The sequence below is a fragment of the Monodon monoceros genome, unplaced genomic scaffold, assembly GCF_005190385.1.
Source record: "Monodon monoceros isolate NGI ecotype Baffin Bay Population unplaced genomic scaffold, NGI_Narwhal_1 Super_Scaffold_7, whole genome shotgun sequence".
In the NCBI taxonomy this organism is placed as follows: Eukaryota; Metazoa; Chordata; class Mammalia; order Artiodactyla; family Monodontidae; genus Monodon; species Monodon monoceros.
The window spans coordinates 14,717,903-14,743,914 of NW_021703784.1; the positions used below are offsets into that span (position 1 = coordinate 14,717,903).

Sequence of the window (26,012 nt, forward strand, 5' to 3'; positions counted from 1 at the left end):
CCAAGCAGTGCTCTGACACTGGTTCTCAGAGCTGAGCGCACGTCAGAGGGCTGTAAACAGATTGCTGGGCCCTCCCCCAGGGTTGTGCTTCAGCAGGTCCGAGGTGGGGGCCTAAAACGGGCATTTCTAATAAATTCCCAAGTGATGCCGATGCCACTGGTGTAGGGAGCACCTGTGAGAACCACAGCATTAACAGCCAGGTCATTACCCATAAAAGGAGCCAAGGCTCACAGAGGTTAAGAACCTGCGCAGAATTGCCCATCTAATGAAGAAGAGTCCAGGTCAAAATCCAGCCCTGACCCTGAATCCCACCCTCTTTCTACTTCACCCTATTGTTACCCTGTTGCTTGGGGGCAGGGCTGGATGCAAGACCAAGTGACGTGGATGCAGGATGCTCAGGGAAGTCGTGTCCAGGGGGAACAGCTGCCCCAAGACCACCCAGCACACCTGACCAAACACTAAACTCCGTCCACTGGGGCCATCCCAGAAAACAGCCAGGCCAGGCCCACCTTTGGCCTCCATCAGAGCCCCACCTCCCTTGCTTTGGGGGGCTGCAGTGGGGGGTGGGTGCTGGGATTACCAACAGGGAGAGATCAGCATGGGCTGTGGAGTCCTTTTGCAAACAAAGGAGGAGAAGGGGATGAAAGTTTCCAGCAGCATTTGCTCAGCAGTTTTTCATACTTAATTAAGGCCCTCGTTAGCCTGTCAGATCCTGATCGTTTCCTTGCAATATTAGCACTCCTCCTGGGGTATTCAAGGACCCCTGCTTTAGCAATAGTGTCTCTTCCATAATTATATTACCTTCATTTTGTTTGAACGGGCTATCTGTATTAGTTTATGACACTGGGTCCCTAATTACATGGTGCTTATATTTTTACACCTAAGTAATATGAAACAATAATCATTCTCAAAGAGGATCGTTAGGGTGATGTATTATCATTTAAATGCTCATAAAAATTAGAGTTGCCTCTTGTGGGGCAACGGGATCTAATTACCTTCCATCCAGCCTGTGCCTCCTTTCTCCCACTCAGAGCAAAGCAGACGTGGCCTTTCCCTTTGCCCCCAGCTCCTCAGAAGCCAGTGGAAGTGCCACCAAAGTTGTCACTCGCCAACGTGGCTCTTTGCGGCCTGGTGTCACTACTGTCTCTCATCATCATGCAGCAGGGCCACCTGCAGGGGACGGGACTTAGGTTAGGCTCAAAGGTAGATCTCAGATGGAGAGGGTTAATGGCAGGGCAGACCACCAAGTTGGTCTTACAGAGTGTTTTCCATCACCCAAGGCGTTTTGGTGTCTTCAGATGCAGGGACAAGGGACAAAAATGTAATGATCCTAGAGGTCCTAAAGGTGTCTGCAGAACCTCTTCTCCCCTTGCCCCAGGGTTGCTTCAAATCCTCTTCTTTTCCTTCCCTTCAGCTGGGTATGAGGACACATGGGTCCCTAGAGCGGGGCCTTGGTTCAGACCCCGAGCTCAGGTGACATAGAGGGCTGGCAGCCATCAGATAAGAGCATCAGTTACAGATCCCGCCAGCACTGGCTTGGTCTTCCAGGTTCCGTTACGTTCAGCGGACGTGGACTCCCTGGGCTGTGGTGCCTACTGGGGAATCCCCAGGGGCTCACGCCTGGAGTTCATCATCTTCTTCCCCCAGTGTTTGCCACCCAGAGCCCAGGAACCAAGCTGTAAGGATCTCTATTCACCCAAATCTCCAGGAAAGGAGACTGGGTTGACTTCCCGGTCACCAGCCCAAAACTCTTGCGACTCGTTGAATCAGGAGGGCCTCCCACTTGTGTAACCCAAAGTTCCTCTGGCTGGGCAGCAGGGCCCCACCTGCGCGTGGGTGTGTCCTGTACCTTCCTAACCAGGCCTTTCAACTCTCCCCCCGCCCCTGCAGTGCCCAGCCAGCCCCCCGAGAACGTCCGAGCCCTGTCCATAACTTCCGACGTGGCCGTCATCTCCTGGTCAGAACCTCCACGCAGCACCCTCAACGGCGTCCTCAAAGGCTATCGGGTCATCTTCTGGTCACTCTACGTTGATGGGGGTGAGTCTGCTGGGAGTGGTGGCCAGCTCGTGGAGCGAGAGGCACGGGGTTGGTGGAGATCCATACTAAGAGCTGAGCACCTTCCATGGGATGTCGAGTGGAAGTCTACCCCCTCCTCCATACCTGTCATCCCGGGGTCAGAGCTGGGACCAGGGTGGGTGGGGCACACATAGTCATCTCCCTGGTGGGGACGGACACCAGCTGCTCCTGGACAGCAGTATGTTGGGCAGGGATTTGAGGGGCGAGACAGGCACATTTGCTTTTCTGATGGAATGTGTTGATATTAGGACTTTGTGGCCATGTCGGTCAGGGGACAGGTGGCGCGCTCAAACAGGGCAATTGAGGAGACTTTAATGAAGGCGCTGCTTTCCAAGGAGTCTGGAGGGAGGACGGGGCCCCTGGGACTAGCAGAAGCAGGAAGCCGTCACCGCCTAGGACTGAAGGGGCAAGAGGAGGAAGCAGGGTCACCAGAACCCAGGGAGAGCCACCCCTCAGCCAGACAGACAGCGAGGCATGTGGTCTGTGCAGATGAGCCACCCAGGACCTGGAGAAGGGTGCACAGCGGAGCTGGGGGGATAGGAATGGCAGAAGGAGAAAAAACAAGACAATGGCCCGACACTTCGGGTGCCTGCCTTCCCCTGGGATGCAGTAGTCCAGACAGGCTTGTGTAGCCCCAGACACACCAAGCCCCTGCCCAGTGGTGTAACAGAGCCCTTGCAGTGACCAGGAAGTCTGTAGTCTTGCAAGCCAGAGGCCCAGCATCCCAAACTATGGAAATGAGTTTGCCTCCCCAGATCCTCAGCCTTTTGCCACGTGTCCCCTGGCTCCTCCCTTCCCTCCTGGAGGACTTGGGACTCCAGCTCATGGTCATCCCTCCGTGGCAGCGGCCCTCCCCATCCCGACCTGGATTCTGCTCTGCCCAGAAGCCCTGCTGACAGTAGTTGTCTCTCCCTGCCACACCTCCATCATCTCCTCCCAAAACACAGAGACCTGAAGGTCTCCCAAGGCCTTATACGATGAGATGGCCTCACATAGCTGTGCTGAGCCAGGGATGGGGCCTCATTTTCCAGAATTTGCTTCCACTTTTCTAAGCCTGTGGCTCCCCACTCAGCCCTCAGGTGAGGAAGGCATCAGCCTCTCTAGTCTCCAGAGGCAACGTGGATTGATGGCCATGCCACCCTCTTCCTGGGTCTTTCTCTGTCTCTAGTCCTAGACAGGTCCACCCTGGTTTCTAACCTTCCGAAAAAGGAAGGTCCCACCACTCAGGCCTCTGAGGTTCCCCTGCACTGACCTGGCGTCCCCTCAGGCCGGGCCTGGCGTCCTCACCCTCTGGAATCTGGCCGACTGCTGCCTACCCCTGGCCGGGCCCTCTGCCGGGCCTTTGCCTGTGCCAGCTCCCTGAGAGGCTCCAGGGTAGGTTTGCCGGCACTAGTCTTCTACAAGCCGGTGTCTGGGGCTGTTTTCTGAAAAGCCGGTTGTACCAGGGGTAGGGCTGTGAGCTCAGGAGTCTGTCTCTTTCCTCCTCCTAAGGCCCTGGCCATCCCATGGGACCCTCTCCCTAAGCCCTTCTTCAGAGTCTACAGCACGTTCCTTGGCAGAGCCAGGACGACAGGTCCTCGCTGAGCCCGAGGAAGGCTTGGCCCTTCCACCGGCCTCGCCCGCGTTCTCTGTGCGGGTTCTTTGCAGGGAGGGTGTCCTCAGTAGTGGGGAGAAGCTAACGGGGATTGACCCCCATATCCTCTCGAGAGTTCAGGGCGCTGGTCCGGGAGTGGTCAGGTGCAGGGGAGGCACCCTCAGCCTGTCATGCCCCGTGGATCCACTGCCTAGGGAGAGCCGAGAGCCCAAGGAGGGGCCGGGCAGCCAAGGGGAACAGCTGCTGCCTGGCCGCCTGGTCCAGGCTCCCCTCCAGGTCCAAGTCACTCCTGGGGTCCCTCACATGGAGAGAGGTTTGGGTGGAAGACAGGGGAATGTGGCTTGGAGAGCTAGAGAGATGGGACTGTCCTCTGGGGAGAGTATTAAGCTGAATTTGGTGCAAGGTTGACTAGAGGCCAAGGCCTAGCTGGCATTTGGCGCTCACCCTGGTTGGGCCACCTGGGGAGATATGTGGTCCAGGAGCAGTGCCCCAGATCCGCACCCGTGAACTTGAGGTGGAGGGTCCCCCTAGTCGCCACCACCATGGAGTCAAGGTCTGAGCCCAGTGGAGCAGGCTGGCCCCGAGCCCAGCCCGGCGGAGGGGCGGCGGCTGGGGGACCGTGGCCTGGCCGTCCTGGACCGCACTCAAGGGCTGCTCGTGTCCGGCAGAGTGGGGCGAGATGCAGAACATCACCACCACGCGGGAGAGGGTGGAGCTGCGAGGCATGGAGAAGTTCACCAACTACAGCGTGCAGGTGCTGGCCTACACCCAGGCCGGGGACGGCGTGCGCAGCAGTGTGCTCTACATCCAGACCAAGGAGGACGGTGAGTGCCTGGCCTCGGACCGCGTGGCAGCTCCCAGGGCCTGCTGCTGAGCGCTGCCCTCCAGCCGCCCCGCTGCTCACCCAAGGAGAAGGGTGAGAGCAGAGCCCCGTCCTTTCTCCTCTCCCTTTGGTTCGCTGAAGGGTGACTCTGAGGACACTGGGGCCCTGCTTTGGGAGAACACAGCTTACTGTAAGTGGTGGTGAGGTGCTCCGAGACTCGAGCATAACCTTACGAGCCACCGTACCCCCTCCCCCTGCCACACTGGGTCAGAGGCCGGATAAAGCCTGTCCCCCCCACCCCAGGAGCATACTTTATGGCATCTGCTCCCCTGCAGGGCTCAGCCTGGTGTCCTCTGGGTACAGGTGGTTGGGATTGGGGGAAACGGGAGCATCACCCCACATATCCTAGGTTAGAGACTCGGCAATCACCCCACAGAGGCCCCAGAATGGGCCAGGCCCTGGACTCTGGTGTGCAGGGGGCTCTCAGGGAGGGAATGGGATGTGCTTCCACTTGGAGCTGTGATCTCAAAGCCCTTCTCCATGGGGGTGGAACCGGAAGAAAACAGAGATAAGGAGCCAAACCTCAAGGGGAGAGTGGTGGAGTCACATGGGGGAGGCTGGGAGCTGAGTCAGCCCAGGAGGGGTCAGGTTGGGAGAAGGGCCAGACTTCCTGCCTGAGCTGGAGCTGCACACCTCCAGGGGCCTTGCCGGGTCCAGGAGGTGCTGTGTGTGACCATGCACAGCTCCAAGCTCGTCTTCCACTCCCTTCCTCACCGCCCCCGAACCCCATCACTGAGTTGATTCTAACCCTTCTGAGCCAGGTGCTATATCGGCAGAAGAGTCGGTTGGTGTTAAGTGCCTTGCGCACACTGGGTGCTTAATAAACGGTAGCCAGGGAAGAAATGGCTTTCTTCCCACGCAGCCTCGGGCTTTTCAAAGGATACAGAGACCCACAGTCTAGGCCCTACCCAGACACTTTAGCAGAAGGAGCTGGAGGGGTGGGAGGAGTTACAAGGAGCGGCTGTAATGTGATGATGGAGATGTTCCCAGTGCAGCCCCGCGCTTGGTGACTTGGTGACAGGACCAGCTCAGATCAATGCTCCTTACTCTCCCTAAGCCCCTCCCTTTCCATCAGATCATCCCCTCCCCCACTTAAGCTCAGAGCAATTAAATATTTACCAACCTGCCCGCCCTACTTTTCCTGTCATTAATCCCCCCATCGAGGTTTCCTGGGACAGCTCCAGGCAGAGCCACCTGCTCTTGTGTGGAGACTGAGTGGAGATGGCGCTCAGCGCCTGGCCCCTTTCAGGGCCTCAAGGACACACACACACACACACACACACACACACACACACACACACACACACACACACACGCACACACACACACTGGCACCTTCTTGGCCTCTAGAAATTAACCCCCCAGACTTTTTGTGTCCTATTCTGATGCAAGGCCTGAGATGTAAGCACCTACACATGTTTAACTGACCAAGGCAAAACCCCACAAGGGTATCCAAAGGTCTAAGAGCACCATCCCTCCCTACAAGGAGCTGTCGACCCCCTACCCTTGAGCTGCCTACGGAGCCACACACAGGGACACGCACAGGCAGGGGCCAGGTCCTAAGGCAGCAGCTTCCCCGAGTGGAAGGGACACTGGCAAACACAGCAGCCGTGCGCGCACCAGCCCTGCCACGTATTGGCAAGTCACTTAACCTTTCTGACCCTCAGTTTCCTCGTGATAAAATGGGGACAGTGCCTCATCTAGACGTTGTAAGAAACAACATAGCTATAGAATCCTTTCTAAAATGTCAAGTGCTAGCAAATGGTAGTTGCTTTATGCCTGCCAAGAGCTGACAATGAAATGACTGCTTCTGATGGACCCAGGTGCCCTTGAGGGAAGCCTAAGCTAAAAGGAGCCTGCTGTCAGATGAGGTCTCATCCAGAACAGTGGTCATAACTTGACGTGTGTGTGACATGCCATCATAAGCATGATTTAACCTTCCAATAGCCCTATAGCATAGGTATTCTTTCCATTTTAGAGATGAGAAAACAGAGTCCTAGAGAGCTAAGGTAACTTGCTGAAGGTCACAAAGCCAATGGGTGGCAAATCAAGGCTTTCTTGCCTCCCTAGCCTCTATACTTTCCATCATACCACTTGTATCGGTTGGGAAGCCTTTGGTTGATTTTAGCAGTAAGCATATTTATTATCATATATAACAAGAAGTCTTGAGTAGGGCAGCTCCAGGGTTGGTTAACTCAGTGGTTCCCATCTTTCTGCTCTGCGATCCTCAGCCTGTCAGCTGTTCGTCCCATGGTTTCAAGATGGCTGCAGCTCTAGGCATCACGCCAGACAAGACAGAGTTCAGGATGAGAGAAGCAGTCTCTTCCTATGGGCCTCTCTTGGGAGTAAAAGAAACCTTTCCCAGAAATCCCCTCAACAGGTTTATGCTCATTTCCCATCGGCCACAGTGGGGCAATATGCCTCTAGTGAAGCTAGTCACTGAAAGGAGAAGGGAATTACCATGGCTGACTTACTCTAAGCCTGATAAATCCTCTGGTGAAGGTGACGGAGACAGCTTTCTCTGAAGGGTGGAGGAGCATGGGTGACCCAAACAAGAGTGAGACTCTGTTTGCAAGGAATAGGAAGGAATGATAGCAGAGGGGCAGGTGGACAGCCATGCCCGCCCCAGCCGTGCTGCTCCAGCCCCACCAGATTCTCCCATTTGTAGGTGGTAGTCATCACAGTTGTTACTCAGCTGACTTGGAAAGCAGACAGACCCACATTCCAATTCCAGCTGCGCCATGGGACAGATACCCTAATCTGAAGACTCTGTGACTCCGTACCTACCACTACCACTCCCCCTCAGGAATTTGCATTTTGCCAAAGGAAAAAAATTACCAGAAAATTTAGAGAAAGCCAAGATACATAAAAAGATAAAATGCAAACATATCAATTCAAGCTCATTTCTTAAGTCCAGATCTCTCAGTCTGAGCCTGGTTTCAGGCTGGCTTGGCTGCACTCCGTTCATGAGCTACAAAACCTCTTGCCTACTGCTTGTCTCCCCTGTGAATACCAGACCTAGCTACATGGCCTCGGAGTGCAAAGTTGGGTTGGATTTTAGACCACTTTGAAGGTCTTTAACTGAGGAAGAGGCTTGAACTAGAGCTGCATGTTAGGATGGTAACTCTTGTAGAAGCATGGAGGATTGATCGCACGAAGGGGATGGGGGATTAAGGACTTGGGTCAGAGAGGCCTCTTAGAACCTGTGGGCATCTAGACAGAGAAGAGGAAGATGTGTGCTAGTTCAGCAGCAGTGAGGATGAAGGGAGGAGGACGGACACGTTTAGGAAAACATATCAGAGGAGTCCCACTTCCAGGAATGGTAGACGCGGTAACTCAAACCCACTCTCCTCCTTGCTGGGACACTAGGAAATATGAATAAAATATTTTTTAATACTTGCTTCAAGGTATCAGAGAGCTGGCAGGAAAGTAAAGAGTTACTGGGCCAGGATCCAAGGAAGAATGGAGGCCCAGGAGGTGAGCCTGGTATTTGGAACAGCTCTTCCCCTCAGGGGCATTTGCTGAATCTGGAGGCAGTGACTGAGAAACTAAGCAGTACTAGAAAGACATTAATTGGAGGCCAGGGCCTGCTAGGGTGTGTGGGTCTGTCTGGTGAACCCTCCTCCCATCCCCTTCACCCCCCACCCCTGCCTACTTTGAGTTGAGACCATGAAGGGTAGAACTCTAAGATTAAAAGTGGACCACAAAGGGCTTCCCCGGTGGCGCAGTGGTTGAGAGTCCACCTGCCGATGCAGGGGACACGGGTTCGTGCCCCGGTCCGAGAAGATCCCACATGCCGCGGAGCGGCTGGGCCCGTGAGCCATGGCCGCTGAGCCTGCGCGTCCGGAGCCTGTGCTCCGCAACGGGAGAGGCCACAACAGTGAGAGGCCCGCGTACCACAAAAAAAAAAAAAAAAAAAAAAAGGGGGGGGGGACCAAAAGTAGCTCAGCCTCAAATCATCTCAGTCCTAGAAATTAGATTGAGGTGACCTCAGGTTGCTAGTGCCCCAGATTGCAGGTGCCTGTCAGAAGCAAACATGAATCCTCTCTTTAGGAAGATTGCATCACCTGAGACCTCAAATTCTTTCCACAAGCAATTTTGCAAATAATGTGTCTGGCATACAGTAAAAAATAATGGTGACAATGTGAACAAAAGCCAGCAGAAAAAAAAAAAGACAAACAGGTCCACAAGAGTTCCAAACATAGGTTTTATCAAATATGGACTTTAAAATAATTCTTCTTAACAATTGAAATTTTAAGAGTATTGGAAGCTATCAAATGGAAAATCTAGAAATAAAAACTATTAATAACTGAAGGGCTTCCCTGGTGGTGCAGTGGTTGAGAATCTGCCTGCTAATGCAGGGGACACGGGTTTGAGCCCTGGTGTGGGAGGATCCCACATGCCGCGGAGCAGCTAGGCCCGTGAGCCACAACTACTGAGCCTGCGTGTCTGGAGCCTGTGCTCCGCAACAAGAGAGGCCGCGATAGTGAGAGGCCCGCGCACCGTGATGAAGAGTGGCCCCCGCTTGCCACAACCAGAGAAAGCCCTCGCACAGAAACGAAGACCCAACACAGCAAAAATAAATAAAATAAATTAATAAACTGCTACCCCCAACATCTAAAAAAAAAAAAAAAAAGCATACAAGAGAACAAACTATACCTAATAAAACACGGGTGTTGGAGGAACAACAGAGCAGAACAGAATTAAACCAGAGCCCCTAACTCCTCATAAAAAAAAAAAAAAACTATTAATAACTGAAATTAAGAACTCACTAGATGGGTTTAACAACAAATTAGTCACAGCCAAAGAGATAAATAGTGAACTGGAAGATAGGTCAGAAGATAATATCTTCTGATGTTATAAAGACAAATGAATGGAAAATAAAAGAGCAAATAAGAGAATGGAAAATAAAAGAGCAAATAAGAGATATAGAGCAGTGATTTTCAAACTTGACTGTGCATACAAATCACTTGGGGATCATGTTAAAATTCAAATTCTGATTTAGTAGATCTAGGGTGGAACCTGAGATTTTGCATTTCTAACATGCTCCCAGGTGACACTGCTGCTGATCCATGGACCACATTCTGAATATCAAGGACATAGAAGATGTGAGAAGATATCCCAAAGAAGAGGAGAAAGAGAATGGAGCAGAAGATAAAATGTCTGAAAACTTTTCAAAGCTGTGAAAGACATCAAGCCCAAATGCACGAAGCTCTACAACCCTCACAGGCAATAACTTAAAGAAATCCACACCTAGGCTTATCATAATAGAGCTGCTAAAAAACAAAGAGAAAAATCTTAAAAGCAACCGGAGGAAAAAAAGACCACTTCAAAGGAGCAAAAATTAGACTGTCAGCTAACTTATCAGAAACAATGGAAGCCAGAAAACAATACAATGGTATATGTAAAGTATGTATGAAAAAATAGTTATCAACCTGTGATTTTTATACCTAGCAAAAATATTTTTCAAGATTAAGATGAAATAAAGACATTTTCAGACAAAAAAAAAAAACAAAAAAACTGAATTTATCATCAACCTACCTGCCCTGGAAGAAATACTAAAGGGTATTCTTTCACTAGAAGGAAAATGATCCCAGGTGGAAACTCAGTGATGTAGGAAGGAAAGAAGAGCAATTAACAGTGAACATATGGGTAAATCAAAATCGATATTGATTGCGTAAAATGGTGATCATGTCATCATCTTGAAGGGGGATCTAAAATATATACAGAATTAAAATATACAACAATGACATGTAAATTGAGAGAAGGTAAATGCAAGTTCTAAGTCCTTGCATTGTCTGAGAAGAAAAGTGCCAATTAATAATGTTAGACTTTGGTAAGGCAAAGATTCACATTGTAATCTAAAAGTAATTAAAGACTGTAAAACTAACAGAGAGGGGGAAATAGAGTATTTTTAATACTCAATCCAAAAGAAGGCACAAAGGAGAAAACAATAGGTGAGACAAATAGAAAGTATTTAGTAAGATGGGATATTTAAACCCAAATATATCAGTAATAGCATTAAAGATAAATTGACTAAATTCTCCAATTAAAAGATTGCCAGATTGGCTAGCAATGAAACAAAACCCAAATATGTGATGTTTATAGGAGACATCTAAAACATAATGGTGTAGAAAAGTTAAGCATGAGAAGATGGAAAAAGATAGACATACCATGCAAAACTAAGAGAAAACCGGAATATTAATATCAGACATAGTATGCTTTAAGGCAAAAACTCACTCTTAGAAGGACACTTTGTTATGGTAAAAGACTTAATTTACTAGGCAAATAAAGCAGTTCTAAATTTTTATGAACTTAATAACCTTGAAATATATAAAACAAAAACCAACAGCACTACCTGTAGTGTTGGGATAAATAGATAAATCTATAATCGTAGTGGGAGATTTCAACATATTTCTCTCAATAACTGATAAGAAAAAAAAAGTATGCAACGACAGAGAAGATTTGAACACTGCAAATTGCCTCAGTGGCCATCCATAGACCCCCTTGCCTCCCGAAACTGCAGAGACCGCTAACAGAGGTAAATGGCAAGGCTATAGCAGTGAGAAAGGACAGAGTTAAGGATGATTGCGAGCTTCTGGGTTCAGGTCCCCGGATGGATGATGATGCTGTTTTTAATTATTTTATTTAACCTAGAATTGTTGACCACTTATTAGATTTAAAAAATTGAAGTAGGTGCTAAAAGCTGAGAGTCACGGGAGGGAATGCAAAAATACTAGTTGTTACAATCTATTGAGTGTCTTCTGTGTGTTAGGCACCGTGCCTAATTATTTTAATTAGCACTAATTCTCACTACAGACCTTTAATGTGGTTGTTATGTCCCTATAGATGGGGAAACTGAGGCTCAGAAAGGTAAAATAAGTTGAATAGGATACCATCACAATCTTCAAAGGAGCATAAAAGCTCCCAGGAGGGAAGACAAGTCACAACAATACAAGGGAAAGACGAAGAAGGAGACTGTGGGCTGCAAACAGGATGCTTCCAGTCTCCCAGGCAGAGCCCTGGGGCCCCAGCCAGGCCAGGCAGGCTCAGACATGAGAGCAAGGGGAGGTCAGGATCCATACAGATTGGATCCACTTAGGATGGATTTCTCAGCCAATTCTAAAGTAGACTTTCCCTCCTGAAAAGAGAAAGGGCCTAGCCAGTCCCCCAAGGGCAGTGCCCTGAGCACATGACAGGAAACACAGTCACCCACTGGCTGACCACTGACCCTTGACCCTTGGGAGGAGGCCTGCTCTGTGAGTCTCTAGAGTCCCCAGCCTCAAGGAGCTCACAGGGCAAAAAGCAAATTGACCTGTATATTTGTTTGGCCTAAGTACAAGCTTCGTTAGTAGAGCATTGGGGTGGGGATCAGATTAGGGTCATTGGGATCAAGATGAATTCCTTATGGGTTCTGTTTGTTTCTTGTGTATCTTAAGTCCTTGGTTCTGGCCAAACAGTTCTGAAACTGGCCACTCCCAGTGCTTCCATCTCAGAGACTTTGTTACAAGCCCCTAATAATCACCACCTGTTTGCCATGCTAGAACCTCCTCCTTTAAACCACAGCTCAGAGATGCCTCCTTCAGGAAGCACTCCCAGATTGATCTGCCTCACTCTCCCCACCCTATCATTCTTTCCGAAAGGCTTTGCTCCTCCTTTCTCTAAACTGACCCGACCTTCCCCTGCTCAGTTCCAGGTCCCCCCGCTGGCATCAAAGCTGTCCCTTCATCCGCTAGCAGTGTGGTTGTGTCATGGCTCCCCCCAACCAAGCCCAACGGGGTGATCCGCAAGTACACCATCTTCTGCTTCAGCCCCGGGTCTGGCCAGCCGGTAAGTGGGCCCAGGGCCAAATGATGAGCAGGACAGGAGAAAGAGAAAGTACCTGTAGATCAGCTGGCTTCTGAGCCAAACCCTGGGGCTGCTTATATCTGTGCTTCTTCTTGGATTCATGGATAAGTATGGGCACTGGTCACCCAAGAGTGGCTAAAGCCTTACCCCAGTCCATCTTGGGTCAGTCCTCTGTTCCAGAGGCTGCAAGATTATCACAAGCCCTGGAAGCTCCTTTGAGTCAGGGGTCACGTTCAAGCAGGTGGGAGGACAGGGCCTCGGCTCTTCTGGTCTGGCTGACCAAGGAAGCTCCTAGCAGATCCCAGAGCTCTGGACTGGGGACTCGCTGGCCCACGGCCTTTGGAAATGAATCAACTTTTCAGTATGATCAGTCCTGGCTTGGAGGGCTGCTGGAGCTCTACCCTGAGTGGCCCCCTCAGCATGGCGCCAGTTGAAGAGAGAGGAGAAGATGGGGGAAGGCAAGGGCATCTCTCTCTGGGCCAGGGTCTGGGCCTAGCCTAGGGGAGAGGACTGAGAGATAGCTCTATCTGCCTAAACCTGGGAGCAAAGTGGGCAGCCCCCAGGCTGGGGCACAGTGCGGGGGGCTAACCCCTGCCCTCTATTGAGAGCTGCTAAGAGGGAGGAGAGGATGAGGGCAGGTGCCGTGGGATATGCATCCATATCCCATAATAGGCATCCTTCCCTCTGCCTCTTTCCTTATCTCCAGCCACTCAACCAGAGTTCTGCTGGGTGACTGCTCTAGAGCACACCTCTTATAGTTACAAGAGCAGGTGCAAAGACACCTGCCCTTGGGGCGCTCTCAGTCTAGTGAGAAAAGCAGAGGGGTCCTCCCTGCGGGGGAGGCGTGAGTACTATCAAGGGATGTGCTCAGGACCGGGGAGAGCAGGGAGCAGAAGGAGGCCAGCTTCTCCCTCCATCAGCAACTTGTGATGTGACAGCAGCCCCAGCACCTGCAGATGAGCTTCCGGCAGCCTGGAAAGCTGCCCTGAAATTGCTCGGTAACTGTGTCATCATCTCATCCTCTGTCCTCTGCTTTCCTGTGGTCTTTCTGAATTACCCTCTGAGCCGTAGGTGGCCCCATGCCTCACCAGTGAGGCCAGAGTTCTGTTACCAGAGGGGAAGCCCAGAAATGTCTTTTCAATGACTCCGTCCCCTCCTCTCCATCCTCACAGCCACTACGTCACATGCAGAAAAGTACATATATGATGACTATACAACTCCATGAATTTTCACACATCCAAGTATGCAGAAGGGGGGATTCCCAGAGCAGGGAACAGGACAACACCCCAGAAGGTCACCACCCTCCCCCTGCAGGCGTAACCACCATCCTGACTTCAGAGTAGCATTGCCTCTTTTTTGTACTTTATATTACACACACACACACACACACACACACACACACACACACACACACACCATTTGCCTAGCTTCTTTGACCCAACATTATTTTGGGTTTGTGAATTTCATCCATATTGTTCTGTGTGGTTAGAGATCGCTCACTGTCACTTCTGTATAGTTTTCAATTACGTGTATGTATCACAATTTATCCATTGTGTTATCCGTTGATAGGCATTTGGGTAGTTTTCCGTTTGGAGCTATTACAGATGGTGCTGCTGTGAAAACTCTTGTCCGTGTCTCTTGGTGCTCTTGTGTATGCGTTCCTGTTGGGCCTATGAGAGGAACTGCTGGATCACGGGGTCCGCAGGTGTTAGGTTGAGAACACCCTGCCATTGCTGGGGGGTTGTACCAATTTTCCAATCAACATCTTCAGCCACGTCTTCTGCCCCTTTTGCCCCCTCCTCCTGCCCCTCCCACACACACACGTCCTAGGCTCTTGTTACACTCGGCTTGTCACCGTCTGGACAGCCGCTCTGCCTTCCACCCCCCAGCCCTCTGCCCCCGCTGATCCTACCGCCCATGGCATGTTCTTCATCCTCTAGCACACGCTGAATGCATTCGCTGGCAGCTGCTCACTCACCTGTCTCCCGCACTGGTCTGAGGGGCCCTGTGAGGACGAGGGCAGCATCTATCTATTCATCTTTGGGTCCCCAGCTGTGGAACATGGTGCCTGGAACATCATTGTCAAAGAATACGTGTTTGATGAATGAATTGCTAGCAGCCTGGCAATTGTAAAGCCTTAGACGTTGGGCAAGTTTCCCTTCATAAATTGATGAGAGGGTGGGAACTCATTCTCCAGCTTGGGTTTGTATGGTCATTACTTCCTCTGATAATGAAGTCTTTCAAAGGGATTGGTATCTGGAAACGCAGCCTCCTCATTAACTCAGGCTCCAGGATGCCCAGTCAACTGGCTGGGGACACATGTCCCAGGCTCTGGAGCAGTGTGCCTGGTCCCCATGCCCTCCTCCTGCTGCTGGAGACCTGGGGACCCTCCCTCCTTCCTCTTCATGCCCCGAGCATGGAGGAACCTCCTCTCTCCTGGGGAGATTTCCCATCAGACATTGTCACATGGGGGATGGGGCAGGTGTGCTAGTGTGATGAGAACTGCAGTTCAGCCATGTTGCAAGGCAGGGACTGGGCTGAACGAGGGACCAGGGGACCTAACCACCACGTGTGATTGTGTAATATGATTGCTTTGCAGAAATATATTCCAGATTCCAAACAACTGCATCACAAATTCATTTATGAAAGAGCTCCAGGAGTGAGGGCACACTCGTGGACGTGTGATGGTGCAAGACTGTGGGAGTGAGTGTGGGGTGAGAGGCAAATGCACGTGAGTCTGTGTGTGTACATACTGGAGTGTATGAACTTGTGTGTGCGGAATCCTCGGAATAGATGTGGGAAACTACATATGGTGCAGGATCCCAGGAATTACGCCCTAGGGCTGGCCAGAGCTGCATTGAGTCCTGTTAGAAATTTTACCAAACAATTTAATACACTTGTTGTTTTTCTCTGATTATCAAAATAATACAATTTTATTGTAGAAAATTCTGTAAATATATAAAATATAGAGAGGAAAGTAAAAATTACTTGTACTCCCATTCCCTAAAGATAAACATTGGCAACATTTTGGTGTATAATCTTCCAGTCTTTGATCTGTACGTATACCATGGTTTTGTTTTGGTTTTTTTACAAAATTAAAATAAAATTTTACACAATGTGATATAATCTGCATTTTTCATGTAACATATGAAGGGACTTTCCCACACCATCGAATATTCTTTTTTATTGAAATATTCTTGACATCAAATATTCTCTTTTTTTTTTTTTTTTTTTGGCTGCACCACATGGCTTGTGGGATTTTAGTTTCCCGACCAGGGATTGAACCCAGGCCCTTGGCAGTGAGAATGCAGATCCTAACCACTTTACCACCAGGGAATTCCCATGACATCAAGTATTCTTTTAAAATATTATCTGTATGTACATAATCTATTTAGCCAGTCCCCCAATTATTCTATATTTAATGTTTTTAATTTTTCACCATTATAATGTTTCATTGAGAGTTCTTCATAAAAGTTTTTATGTACATGTTTTATTTTTTTCTTAGGTTAAATTTCTATAGGAATTCCTGGGTCACGAAGAGTAGGAATATTCTTAAGGTTTGCATACACGTTTGCAAATTACTCCAGAAATTTTGCACCAATTTATACTTCTTATACAGCATTATAAGTAGTATATACTTCTTCCTTGTGCCCATACTAATCCAAGGTGTTATATATTTTTCTTTTTCTGACAGTTGGGATTTTTAAAAAAAAGAGGTCTTGTTTTAAGTTATATTTCTTGGATTACTAGTTAGGTTGATTAGTGCTATGTGTTTTCTGGCAGTTTTTTTCATCTTTGGGTAATTGTCAATTCATATCCTTTGTCCATTTTTTATTTGGGTGTATCGTGGTTTTCTTATTGATTTGTAAGTGCTCTTTACATATTAAGGATAATAACCATTTTTGATCATATATGTTTCAAGTATTTGCTTGCCTTTGATTCTAGTTTTTATTATACCATAGGTTTTCTTTTTGTATAACTTAAATTTATAAATCATTTTTGATTTTTGCCTTTATTTTTGTTATTAGGACAGATAAATATTAACCTATAGTTTCTTCTTTCATAGTTTTACCTTTTTTTAACCTTTGATTCACTGGGACTTTATTTGGGAGGAGAGTTGTATATTTCTGAAAGTGATTTCAGGACATTCTTGGGGAATCCAGGTTAAAAGAAGGCACCCAGGATCTGGGTAATATGCTAATGCCTTCAGGGGGAAGCCAAAGCATTCCTGCCCTGTGTAGACACAAATGTACATTCAGGTACACACTGACACACACAAGCAAGTACACTCAACTTTTCTCTACACATACATACACACACACACCTCCACCCTCACAGAAAAATGTGCCAGGAGAAGACCATTTCCCCTTTTACAAAAGACTTGCACACCCCTTGCCTCATATGTGCCTCACTGTAACCACACAGGGTAGGCGGAGCTGTATTGCTCTCTCAGTGAGTAGGAGAGAACACTGAGGCCCCAGAAACCATGGGAGACACTGTGGATCATATAGCAAGTGAGGCAAGCAGGTATCAAAGCCACTGCCCTGCCCTGCCTTGTGCTCAGATATGACCTGCAGATACCCACACGGTCCCCCAGTGCTGCAGCCTGAGAGGACTTCGCAACTACTAGGGCTCAGGGTGGCTTTCAGGGACCTCCTGGATTCAAGGCCAGATCTCCACAGGGGAGGCAGGAGGAGGAGTTTGCCAGGGAGCTCTGTGTGTGTTGTGGGGATGCCTGTACCTTCTCCCGAGCATCTCCCTGCAGACAGTCTGGGGCCAAAAAGGATGTTTTCTCCTATTATAAGTCACTGGGCCCCTCAGCCCTCCCATGGCGGACAGAGAATGTCCTTCTGTGACCCCATATCTGTCTGGAGGTCTGTTCCTCAGCACGTGCGTGAATGTGTCTACATGTCCGTGTGCGTGTGAGCGTGTGCATGTAGGCGTGTGTGTGCAGGATCCCGTGACTGCAGAGATAACTAATTATTAGCTCCCTCTGGCCTTGGGGGTCCCCCATCTGTTCCGGGGCTGCTCCCCCTCCCTAGACTTCCTCCCTGATGTCAAAGAGGCCCTGGTGCTGTCCTGCTTTCCCTTCCCCACAGCTGACCAAAAAATAAAATAAAATGAAAGTCAGCCCCATCCCGCCTGCACCAGGGAAGGGGCTGACAGGAGGTCTGCAAACTAGCGCTTATCAAAAGCTCCTTCTCAAATTCATTTCAATATCTGAGCCTCTGGTTTCCAAGACGACGTAATCTTTTCATCAAAGCAACTGGTAAAACCACTGGGATCCGATATTGTTTTGTTGGCAACTTGTCAAAGCTGTCATTTGGTTAAAAACTTTTATAGATTTATATAACCTACAAATATATACATGGCGATCTATGCCACTAATCATTAATAAAGTGCTGCCCCCGAAGGTGTCTTAGTTCCCTCTCCCACCCCTTCCTCCCCCAGAGGTGGGGGAGGGGGCAGGAATGAAGGAGCAGCAATTAGACAGCAGGGCTGGGAGGTGACTCTGAGTGGGGACAGGCTGGGGGAGCCTGTCTACAGCCCTAATAAGGCAAATGTAGTAATTTAGCTTCTTCCCAGAGACTCCCATTACTCAGGGTTTTCCTGAGACCCTCCCTCCCCGCTTCTCCCTTCTCCTCCATCTCTCACTTAGAACACTCACATTTCCTGGCCTGGAGCCACAGTGGCCAGCGCCTAGATCAGTCCAAGAGGTAAACTGAGGCTGACCCAGCAACACACCAGAGCAGGCCCGTCAGCTCCCAGGGCCGAGCCCCGTGCCAAGTCCAGGGCAAACTCTGTTCACTGTGGCTCCAAAACCAGAAAGGGCAGACTAGGCAGGATCCTGCCTCCCCGGCCCCCAACCCGGCCATCACCTCCTCCGAGCCTAGGGCCCCCAGCAAGCCTGGAGGCGGAGGTGGAGGCCCAGGGGACTTGGGTCTTAGCATGCGTTCGCCTCTGCCCTCTGCCCCGCAGGCTCCCAGCGAGTATGAGACGAGTCCGGAGCAGCTCTTCTACCGGATCGCCCACCTAAACCGAGGACAGCAATACCTGCTGTGGGTGGCTGCCGTCACCTCTGCCGGCCGGGGCAACGGCAGCGAGAAGGTGACCATCGAGCCTGCTGGCAAGGGTGAGCAGCCCGGGACTGCGGCAGAGGGCAGAAGCCGCCCCCGCCTAGAATTTCGGTTCTCCCCCGGGAGGGGATGTCCTCCCTCCACCCTGTCGGTGACCTGGCTGTAAGGGGCTGGCCGGCCGCCCGCCTCCCTCCTGCACGCACCAAGACCGGGCCTCTGCTGCCCCCTGACTCCCAGAAAGCCTCACAACAGGCTCTAGGCAGCACCGCTAGCCAGGGGCGCTGGGCGTAATGTACCCTGGTCCCCAGCTCCCAACTCCAGCCCAGCTCAGCTCCTCCAGAGGGGACTGAGGTGAGGTACACTGCTTCCACGGCGCAGAGAGCTGCCAAGACGGCCCCCTCCTTCCAAAGCCGGGACACCTCAGGCAGGGGTGACCCCACTGATCGGTGGTTCATTCAGCCAGCAGACATTTACAGGGGGCATGCCGAAGGAGACTGTGGGCTAGATGGGGCGTGCAGGGTGAATAAGACCATGTCTATTCTTGGTGCCCCGCTGAACCCCTGGCCTGGGCATAAGTGTGGCATGGGGGCACGTGTACCCCCACTTTACAGGGAATGACAGTTCTGAGGCCTCAGCCCAAGATCGAGACAGAGGCCACCTCGCGGAGCTGCCGGGCCGCCTGCCCTGCGCTAACCCTGGGGCATGGGACTTAGCCACACAGGCCCGAGACTTCCAGCCTCTACTCTGACCCTGGGCTTCCCTGGGCCCTCCCTCGTCCCACAGCCACCTGTCGCTGTAGCCCTGGGGCCCCAGGACCAGGGCTCGGGTGGTTGGTGCCTGCCTCAGCCCAGCCGCCCTCCAGGGGTGACCAGCTTCCTTTGGCTGAGACCCGAGAGGCGCCTGCCCTCCCTGGCCTCAGGCTCAGGGTCAGCGGGCATTGAACGGAGGGCCCGCAGCTGCCCTGCCAATGGGGGCTGTCATCCCATTTTCCAGTGGACACTCTGAGGCCGGGGTGGCACGGTCTGCAAAGACAGCTGAGAGTGGTGGGCTAGCTCTTCTGGCTCCAAGTCAGGGCTCTTTCCACACGGCCTCAGGTGTCTAACCTCCACTGGCCCCTCCTCCCAGAGGGGCTACCCACCCCTTCTTCTGGACTTGTATCCTTCAAGAGGGAAGGGGCCCAGGGCCTCCGATCCTCCCAGGACAGCTGGCGCTGGCCCAGAGCATGGTCTGAGAGCCTGGGTGTCTTGGCTGAAGGCTGGCCCCTTCCCCTGTGGAAATCAAATGGAACACGTTCCCAGAGGGCTTCATACTTCTTCGAATGTGGACATCATGCACTTCTGTCCTCACAGCAGCCCTGGGAGGTGGAGGGACAGGAGCCAGTCCCAGCCACAGGGCAGAACTGGGTCTAGAACGGGATCTCTAGAGCCCCTGGCGCCATCCCCGAGGCCCCCAACACTTCTCTCTGCCCGCGATGGAGGCTGTTTTCACTGGGCCCCTCTGTCCAGTCCACGTCTTTCTGGCCCCCAGCGGTCCTCCCCAGGCAGCTGCCCTCAGAGGAGAGGAACCTCCATTCCCTGCACCCAAACCTCTAAGCATTGCTTCCTCAGCCACCTTACATCTTCCCTCTCCCCAAAAAGGGTCCCGTGGCTCAGTGGGGCTGTGGCCCCCTGAAGCACGTGGTTGCTTGGTTAATTTAACACTTTCAACCCTGGGCCTGGAGATCTCCAAGGTGCCTGACACGACTACCTTCTCGCTGGGCCCTTGGCATCTTTGCCTCCCTTTGCTTTTCGTGATGCCGCCTGTGCATCAGGGTCCTCAGGGTGCTCCTGTCTCCCCGGGGACATGCCTTCCTCCTCTGCGCCTGCATGTTGTGGACCCCAGGGCTCTGCCACTCCTCTGTCAATCCGCAGTCCCCCTCCTGGTGACCTCAGTCAGTCTGCTGCTGAGTGCCCATCAGTGTGGTCCAGTCATCTCTCTCATGCTCCAAAGCATTTATATCCACCTGCTTTCCAGCTACCCCCGTGGGCGTCCCCCAGGTTTAGCATGAGCAGAATCTTCCCGTCTCTCCCACCTACCCTGCTCCTCCCCCTGTGGGCCTCAACTCCACGAGGGCACCAGCACCCATCTGGTTGGCCCAGCTGGGATCCTGGAAGTCACCTTCACCTCCCCCTCTATCTCTTCCCCAAAACTAGGGAGACTTCACGTCCTGACATGTCTTCCCTTGAGCCCCTAGTCTGTTCTCCACCACCCGGTATCACCTCTCACCTGCACTCCAGCCACCGTCTTGTCCCTGGTCTTCATCCTGCAAGATCACCTCCACCATGGGCTTCCCTGGTGGCGCAGTGGTTGAGAGTCCGCCTACCGATGCAGGGGACACGGGTTCGTGCCCCGGTCCGGAAGATCCCACATGCCGCGGAGCGGCTGGGTCCGTGAGCCATGGCCGCTGAGCCTGCGCGTCCGGAGCCTGTGCTCCGCAGCGGGAGAGGCCACAACAGTGAGAGGCCCGCGTACCACAAAAAAAAAAAAAAAAAAAGATCACCTCCACCAAACCATCCTCTGCAAGCAGCCAGGGATTTATCTAAAACTCTGCTTTGAACATACCACTACTTACGTGTAAGCCTCCTCGTGACCTCAAGGGGAAGCCCAGCCTCCTTGAGGTGCCAGCAGAGCCCTGCTCGCTCTCCTCCTGCCTCTGCTCACCGCTCTGGCCCCGGCTCTGCTGCCCCCTTTTCACTCACCCTGGGCTTTGGTCGCCCCAAAGGATCCTCCCACCCATCGTGTGTTTCAGGCCCCCGTGCCTCTACTCAGTGCCGTTCCCCCTTCCGACATGCCTTTCCTTCTCTGTGTGGTGAATTCCTTCTTAGCCTTCAAGTTTCAAGTCAAAGCTGCCAATTCCAGAAGCCGCCCCTGGCCTTCACCTCCACCACCACTGCATTGCCAGAGTTCATTCCTCCTCCTTTCTGCTCCTAGGGTTACTTGTCTCTACCCCTACCATAGTATTCTTCACCCTGATGATTTTTTTTAAGTATCTGCCTCCCTCTTGGATGGCAAGCAACTTGAGGACAGGGAATAGATCTGATTCATTTTGTGGCCCCTCAGAGCCTCCTGTGATACCTGGCCCAAACAGGTATTTGATAAGCGCTTGTCGTATCAATGACTCGCATCTGAAATTTCCTGGACTCTCCCCCCACCCCAAGCCCAAGGTAGTGGTCAGGTAGGGGAAAGAGGACTTGAATTGTAAATTCAGGAGCCCTGAGAAAGGGGAGCCAGTGCGGTGCTGGTGGTAAAAGTGGGGTGTCTCTCATCCTTTCCTTCCTGTAGCCCCAGCAAAGATCATATCCTTTGGGGGCACTGTGACAACACCCTGGATGAGAGATGTCCGGCTGCCTTGCAATTCAGTGGGAGACCCAGCCCCTGCTGTGAAGTGGACCAAGGACAGGTGTGTGCAGAACCCCTCAGGGATAGGTGACCCCCAGAGATGGGCACAGCAGAAAAGCCATGAAGAGAACAAATGTCCCTCCCTTCCAGTGACTCAGTCACCTCCAGGTCTGCAGGGGCCCAGCCAGGTACACGGCTACCACTCTCACACACACGCCTGACCTCCCTGGCTCCCCTCCGTTGGCTGCCAAGGATCTCCCTTCCCTGGGTGATGGAAGAGGCCAAGATTCCTGGATATGCCCGGGAAGCACTGAGTAACAGCCCAAGAATCCAGGGTCCCCGAGCCAGCCCCCTACTGCTCCCAGCTCCAACTGCCTGCAGACCTGGGGGAGGCCCCCGGAGGAGGGGATGCCTGCTATATAACCCATCCCCACCCCCGCAGCGAAGACTCGGCCATCCCCGTGTCCATGGACGGGCACTGGCTCATCCACACCAATGGCACGTTGCTGCTTCGCGCAGTGAAGGCTGAGGACTCGGGCTACTACACCTGCACAGCCACCAACACTGGGGGCTTCGACACCATCATCGTCAACCTTCTGGTGCAAGGTGAGACGCTGCGAGGCGGGTGGGGCTCTGGTGCCGACAGGGATGGAGGAATTCCATCGCGTGAGAGAGAGGGTTGTCGAAAGGAAGAAGAAGACCCGCCACTGGGGAGACAGACCCTTGGTGGATCAGAGGGTCCCCGTGGAAGCGGGGGCAGGAGGGCTAGAGAGGAGAATGAGCAAGTGTGAGGGTGGCACCGAGAGGGTGGGACAGCCAGCCCCTCACCCTCAACCCACCCCAATGTCAGAGATTAACCCTCTGGTGCGGGCTGGTGGCTCTCCCCTCACAGTTCCCCCGGACCAACCCCGCCTAACTGTCTCCAAAACCTCCGCTTCGTCCATCACCCTGACCTGGATTCCAGGTGACAATGGGGGCAGCTCCATCCGAGGTGAGAGGGGTCTGGATGAGGAGGGGGGAGGCAGGGGAAGGAATTCTGGGCCCAGGGGCAGAGGAAGGGCTTCGCTCACTCCCCCTGCTTGTCCTCATAATGCTTAGGAAATAATGGGGGAGGGGCGATTCAGACCACAGGGAAGTTACCCAAGTGCCCTGGAAAATATACCAGCCTAGACATCTGGGCTTTCCAACACCCACCCTCCTTGCCACTGGTGAGCTGTGCGAGCCTGAGGCAGTCTGTTTTCTTAGGAAGCCTGTCTTCTTCTCTGGGCCTTAGTTTCCACATCTGTAAAAGGAGACAAATGTTCTAGGTAGTGCCTCTCAACCTTAAACATGCATATGAATCACCAAGGGATCTTGTAAGAGCACAGATTCTGATTCAGGGGGTCTGGAGCGGAGGCTGAGAATTTGCATGTCTAACAAGCTCCCAAGTGATGCTGATGCTTCGGGGCCAGGGGACTAAATATGGAGAAGCAGGGTCTAAATAGGACTCCTTGTAAGCCTCACAGCTCCGGTTTCTGCTCCCCGCCCCACCTTGGCTTCCCAACCCTAACACAAGCGCTGACAGGAGAGAGCCCTACAACTCACCCAAAGGCCTTTCCGTTTTGTATCGAATTTGCATCCACCCCATCCCAGCGGCCAAAGCACCCCCTGCCCCCTGCGGCGCCCAGCCCCATGATGCCTGTTGGGGTACCCCAGGCCCCACCCTGCCCGACCTGAGCCAGGCAAACCTCCCGGGCAGGCTTCGTGCTGCAGTACTCGGTGGACAACAGCGAGGAGTGGAAGGATGTGTTCGTCAGCTCGAGCGAGCGGTCCTTCAGGCTGGACAGCCTCAAGTGTGGCACCTGGTACAAGGTGAAGCTGGCGGCCAAGAACAGCGTGGGCTCCGGGCGCATCAGTGAGATCATCGAGGCCAAGACCCACGGGCGGGGTAAGGCCCAGGGCGGGTGGAAGGCTGCTGGGGTAGGGAAGGAGGGCACAGGGGAGCATGGAGACTCAAGGGGAGATTCCACTTAGTTCCCATCACCACAGCATCGGATGAGTCACGGTAGCAGAAACTGGCCCCGCTTCCCTGCGGTGGGATGGCAGATGGGTGGCTCACCCCTTCCTCTTTCCTGCATGTGTCTTCCTCCTTGGCCAGGCCCTTCTCTCCTTGTCCTTCTCTTCCTCCTCTTCTTCCTCCCCCTCTGTCCCCTGGAGCATCCCTACTCCCATCTGCGCCTCCCACCGATCCCCTGGAGCCACTGTGGTCCCAGCTGCCCAGGGAAATCTTTCCCAGTCTCTCTAACCTCTCTCTCTCCCTCTGGCCCCCCAGAGCCCTCCTTCAGCAAAGACCAGCACCTCTTCACCCACATCAACTCCACACATGCTCGGCTTAACCTGCAGGGCTGGAGCAACGGGGGCTGCCCTATCACAGCCATCGTGCTGGAGTACCGGCCCAAGGGCACCTGGGCCTGGCAGGGCCTGCGCGCCAACAGGTCCGGGGAGGTGTTTCTGACCGAGCTGCGAGAGGCCACGTGGTACGAGCTGCGCATGAGGGCTTGCAACAGCGCTGGCTGCGGCAACGAGACCGCCCAGTTCGCCACCCTGGACTACGATGGCAGTGAGTCGGAAAGGGTGGGCAGGGCTGGAGCAAGGTGCTGCCAGGGAAGCTGGCAGAGAGGCAGACATGTAAAGAGATGGGCACACAAATAGAAAAGAGGCAGGACTATAGTCAGGGACAAAGGCGGACAGGTGAATAAGCAAGCAAAGGACAGGCCAAGGAACAGCAGACGGGTAGACAGGTAAGTGGGTAGATATACCTGTGACCAACACAGATGGATAGGCAGACAAGCAGGTCAGTAACGCGAAAGACAGAGGGCCCTTGAAGGTGCAACCCATTGCTTCAAAGAGATGAGAGGGGGCTTCCCTAGTGGTTCAGTGGTTGAGGGTCCGCCTGCCGATGCAGGGGACACGGGTTCGTGCCCCGGTCCGGGAAGATCCCACATGCCGCGGAGCGGCTGGGCCCGTGAGCCATGGCCGCTGGGCCTGCGCGTCCGGAGCCTGTGCTCCGCAACGGGAGAGGCCACAGCAGTGAGAGGCCCGTGTACCGCAAAAAAGAAAAAAGAGATGAGAGGGAGGTAAAGATGCAGTTGCGGTCCTGCCCTATAAGAACCCTCTGCTCAGATGGTACATTAGCCAAGACAGGGTAGCCTGCACTGCAGTAACAAGTACACACTAAAAGCTTCATGGCTTGATCCAATAAAGATTTGTTTCTCACCCTCATAACACCTTGTGAGGGTTGGCTGGCCACCATCTTTAGCTATGCCGCCTTGAACATGTAGCTCCCGTGGTCACCAACAAGAGAGGGAGAAAAAAGAAACAGCAGCTCCTAACTGCCCTGGCCAGGAGGTGAAAACTCATCATTTCTAGTCGCACTCTGTTGTCCAGAACTAGTAACGTGGCTCTAACCTAACTGCCAGGAAGTCTGGGGAATGTAGATGAGCACACGGATGTTTACTGAGTACTAACTGGTATCTGCCACATGGGGGCACCTCACACTCATGCACACACATGCGTTTAAGCACATAGAGGGCTGAATTCATAGGGACCAGCTGTCACAAGCTAAATTGAGTCTACCTATGTGTTAAGGAAACAGAATAAAAGTGGTATCGGAAGGGGATGGGCTCAAACAAGGAAGCCTTCATGAAGGAGATGACTCTTAAGTGAGGCTTTGAAACAAGCAAGCATCGGGGCTTGGCAGAAGGCTATGTCAGCAGGAGAACTCAACATTGCCTCCTTGCAGCCCCCAAGGTTAGCAGATTTCACCCACGGGATGGGGAGCAGGGAGAGAATGCAGGGTGTTGAGTGGCTTTTGCCTCCATCTGGGGAAGAGAGCACACGATCCCACTTCCCTGACTTTTCTCTCCTACGGTCCTCACCATCCCCCTCAACCTTACCAGCTGGATGTGGGAATCTAAGTTCAGCGTTCTAGAAATGAACACTGAACTCCAACAAGCGGAGTAGACTATCTCTGAGAGACTTTAGGGAAATTCTAAAAGGAAGTCATTAATATCATATGCAGTATGAAAACTACACAACTGTTCATGGCTGTCCTGATGGGACCAGAATTAGGGGGAGCAGAGGGGAGAGTTGGGGCTCTGCACCAGGAAGTAGAGAT

The 26,012-nt window shown here is 52.3% G+C and overlaps 1 protein-coding gene across 1 annotated transcript in view; it reads left to right on the forward strand.

The window, feature by feature from the left end:
- The window catches only part of DSCAML1 (DS cell adhesion molecule like 1), a 342,693-nt gene that overhangs the window by 308,733 nt on the left and 7,948 nt on the right, over positions 1–26,012 (forward strand). Inside the window, exons 18-26 of the mRNA XM_029209546.1 lie at positions 1,891–2,037; positions 4,339–4,494; positions 12,244–12,383; positions 18,381–18,534; positions 21,800–21,917; positions 22,299–22,462; positions 22,749–22,847; positions 23,595–23,783; positions 24,168–24,455. Of these exons, the coding sequence (XP_029065379.1) occupies positions 1,891–2,037; positions 4,339–4,494; positions 12,244–12,383; positions 18,381–18,534; positions 21,800–21,917; positions 22,299–22,462; positions 22,749–22,847; positions 23,595–23,783; positions 24,168–24,455 (1,455 nt within the window). The remainder of the gene's footprint in view (positions 1–1,890; positions 2,038–4,338; positions 4,495–12,243; positions 12,384–18,380; positions 18,535–21,799; positions 21,918–22,298; positions 22,463–22,748; positions 22,848–23,594; positions 23,784–24,167; positions 24,456–26,012) is intronic.